General features: G+C 38.0%; 2 protein-coding genes across 2 annotated transcripts in view; both read left to right on the plus strand.

The window, feature by feature from the left end:
• cad (carbamoyl-phosphate synthetase 2, aspartate transcarbamylase, and dihydroorotase) overlaps positions 1-1313 on the plus strand; it is a gene marked incomplete in the record, with an annotated part of 49739 nt that extends 48426 nt beyond the window's left edge. The window contains 2 exon segments of the mRNA XM_014025940.1: positions 292-386; positions 540-1313. Of these exon segments, the coding sequence (XP_013881394.1) occupies positions 292-386; positions 540-639 (195 nt within the window).
• A 483-nt stretch (positions 1314-1796) lies between these two features.
• The window catches only part of dnajc5ga (DnaJ (Hsp40) homolog, subfamily C, member 5 gamma a), a gene marked incomplete in the record, with an annotated part of 42135 nt that continues 40899 nt past the window's right edge, over positions 1797-3032 (plus strand). Inside the window, 1 exon segment of the mRNA XM_014025944.1 lies at positions 1797-2093.

Here is a 3032-nt window from a genome sequence, read left to right on the forward strand (position 1 = left end):
GGTTTCCACGCAATCCTTTATAAATGAGACCCCAGAGCTGTGAGGCACTGCACATTTTCACGTCAAGTTTGGATTTTATAAATCACAACCTTAGCGTAAAAAGTGGCGTACGCAAGTTTCTGGGCTCAAATTGTGCGTACGCCAGTTTTATAAATCCGACCCCTGGACAGTAGGAGTGCAGTGACATCATGTGGGATAAGATCTGGTGCCCGTCCTGTTGTTAGTCTGTTCTGTTGTTTTTAATACACAAACTAGACACAAGAGACTCACATATTTTAAATTCTCTCTCAGTGCTTCGGTCAGTTCATCCTCACTCCTCACATCATGACTGTGGCTAAAAAGAAGATGGTGGTGATGCATCCACTGCCCAGAGTCAACGAAATCAGGTGAGAGCCACAAACCGTTAAGAATCAGCAGGAAATGAAACATTTTGACTTTTCTTTTAGGAAAATATGAAATCTAAATTGATGTACTTTGAACATTTTAGTTTAAAATCACATAAATGTCTCTTAAAATCAACTATTTTCTTCTCTTCTCAGTGTGGAGGTGGATACGGACCCCAGGGCGGCGTACTTCCGTCAGGCAGAGAACGGCATGTACATTAGAATGGCCCTCCTGGCCACCGTACTGGGCAAATAAATCCAGTACGGTTCGTTTTTCAGCAGAACCGATGGAACAGAAGACCTCTGGGTTCTCTTATCTTCAGGTTATTTCCTAGAATTTCTCATTTCCAGCTCTGAGACAGGAAAACTTCACTGTAGGTCATGACGTTTAAGTCAAAATGTTTTTAAGTAATATGCTGCTCTACAGCCCTGCTACACTAAAATTCCATATTTACACCWTCCAGCTGCAATAGTTGATTTATTTACATCTTTACGTTTACAGAAACTTAACAGATTATAGACCAGGAGTACTTTGTGGTTTGAGGTGTTCAACAGGACCCTCTTTATTTCTGTRTGAGTGAGCCATGAAGGGGGCGGGAAGGAAAGCTGGCATTAAAATGAATATTTTTATACTTTGAAATATGTGTTTTGGTGTCTGGATGAGAAAGTATTATTTAAAGAAACCCACTGTTAAAAAAGCTTATTTTCTAATGTAATAATTTAATTTTTTTTAATAACATCAGCCGTTATAGAATTGGTCACATTTTCTCAAATCACCTGTCTTTGATTGGTTTATGGRTATTTTCTGTAACTTTCAAGGATTCATTATGCTGTAAAAGTTTGGAAACCAATTTACATAAAAGATGAACTATGGCAGTCATGGGTTTAATAACTTCATATAAAGGAAAAATAAAGTTGAATTTTTCTTAATCTGTTGTCAAATGTTTCCTAAATCCAAAAAAAATCTGGAAAACAATTGTGGCAAATGCTGAATTGGCATTTAATTTTTTATTTGTTGCGACCTTCTTAGTTACTGCATCATGCTTAAAATTGTGCTTCATGCCATCAAATAGTTTCARAGCTATTCTGCTTTTATTTACTTTTGTATAAAATTGTTTCATTATAAATGAATAATATTGGTATTTTATGTTGTTGTTGTAAAATACACTCAATTTGTAATCTTGTAGTTCGTTGGGAATGACTGCAGAACTCTACTGAAACGAACCGCAAGGAGGGTTGAAACTACGTAGACCACAATGCATTGCAAATTACCCACTGAGCATGCGCATTAAAAGATGGAGATGCCGCTTGATTAAACTGGTTTCCCTGTTACGTTCAAACGTAGTGGGAAATTCGTCAATTTTGTCTAAGCCCAGTGCAAAATCAGCTCTTATTAATCGACAACGGTTTATTGTAGYAGTCTGTTATATAAGATACCGTTTRACTAAAATAAGAGTTTTAAGTATTCACTTGAWATGTTACGTTGCGCATCGTGTTTCTGACGGGCGGATTGATCCGTGAACGCAGCGCATCCCACATCCCTTTATTTCCTGAGAGGAGGAGCGACCCGGTGAGCGGACCGTCGCTGCCCMGCTACCCGGAGCTAACGGAGCCGAGATTCTCTCAACTGCGAGTCGAGACATTAAAATCAAATGCCTCTATGATCCAATTAACCTCACAACGAGATACAAGGTGTTCAGTTTACGCAAGGTGAGTCATTTCTGTGATTTAGTTCGCATACCTGATGGGCGGTGGCGAATCAATGCTAGCTTGTTTCCCMAAAAATAATTGGTGAAATAACCGCGTTTTGATTTATTTTATATCTGTTTGAGTTGCGCCGAATTGATTGCCTAATTGGATATGATTGACTCTATTACTTTGATTTATGTATATGTTTGTAGTGTGCAGATAACGGGAATTCATCAAAAACCCTTTAAATTGAAATGCCGGTTGGTTTAACAGCAACGTGTGCTTCCACGAGCTTGTTGCCTAGGCTAGTTGACGTTTTTGCAGATTTAGCTAATTTTTTTATTTAWTTATTTTTGTAGTTATAAATGGCCGTTTCAAAGCCAGATTAGCTAATCCGAGTCTACACAAAGCTACTTCTGGTGCTTTATGGAAAACCGGAGGAAATGGTCCTAATTAACGGTCTGAATGGTGTAAAATAGAAAGTAGTTATCCCTGAGAGGGGAGATTAGCAAAGGATTAGAGCTCCACAAGGACAAACTGAGAGGAGAATCACGCTGTTGGTTCCTTCATTATCCCAAAAACAACGACCCKTCCCGGTTTGGTCCACACAACTGTGAAGCTTTGGGATTAAATCTGTCACATTACCTGTCTGTGCAGGTGTCAATCACTTCAGTGTGAATAAAACTGACTYATCAGACACTAATCTATAATAAAACACAGGGCTGTGTATTGGCAAGGATTTGGAGATACGATACATAACATGACAGAGGGGTCACGATACGATATATCCCGATATATTGCGATACTATAAGCAAGGCGATATATTGTGATTTTTTTTGTCCAAAAATTCTATTAAATAAAAACCTCTTACAGGGAAAAAAAAAAGAAAAACCAAAATTCACTGTCTCAGAAAATTCTAATATTTCATAGACATACTTTTTGTTCTGCTTTGTATGTGTT

The sequence above is a fragment of the Austrofundulus limnaeus genome, unplaced genomic scaffold (genome assembly GCF_001266775.1).
Source record: "Austrofundulus limnaeus strain Quisiro unplaced genomic scaffold, Austrofundulus_limnaeus-1.0 Scaffold511, whole genome shotgun sequence".
NCBI lineage: Eukaryota > Metazoa > Chordata > Actinopteri > Cyprinodontiformes > Rivulidae > Austrofundulus > Austrofundulus limnaeus.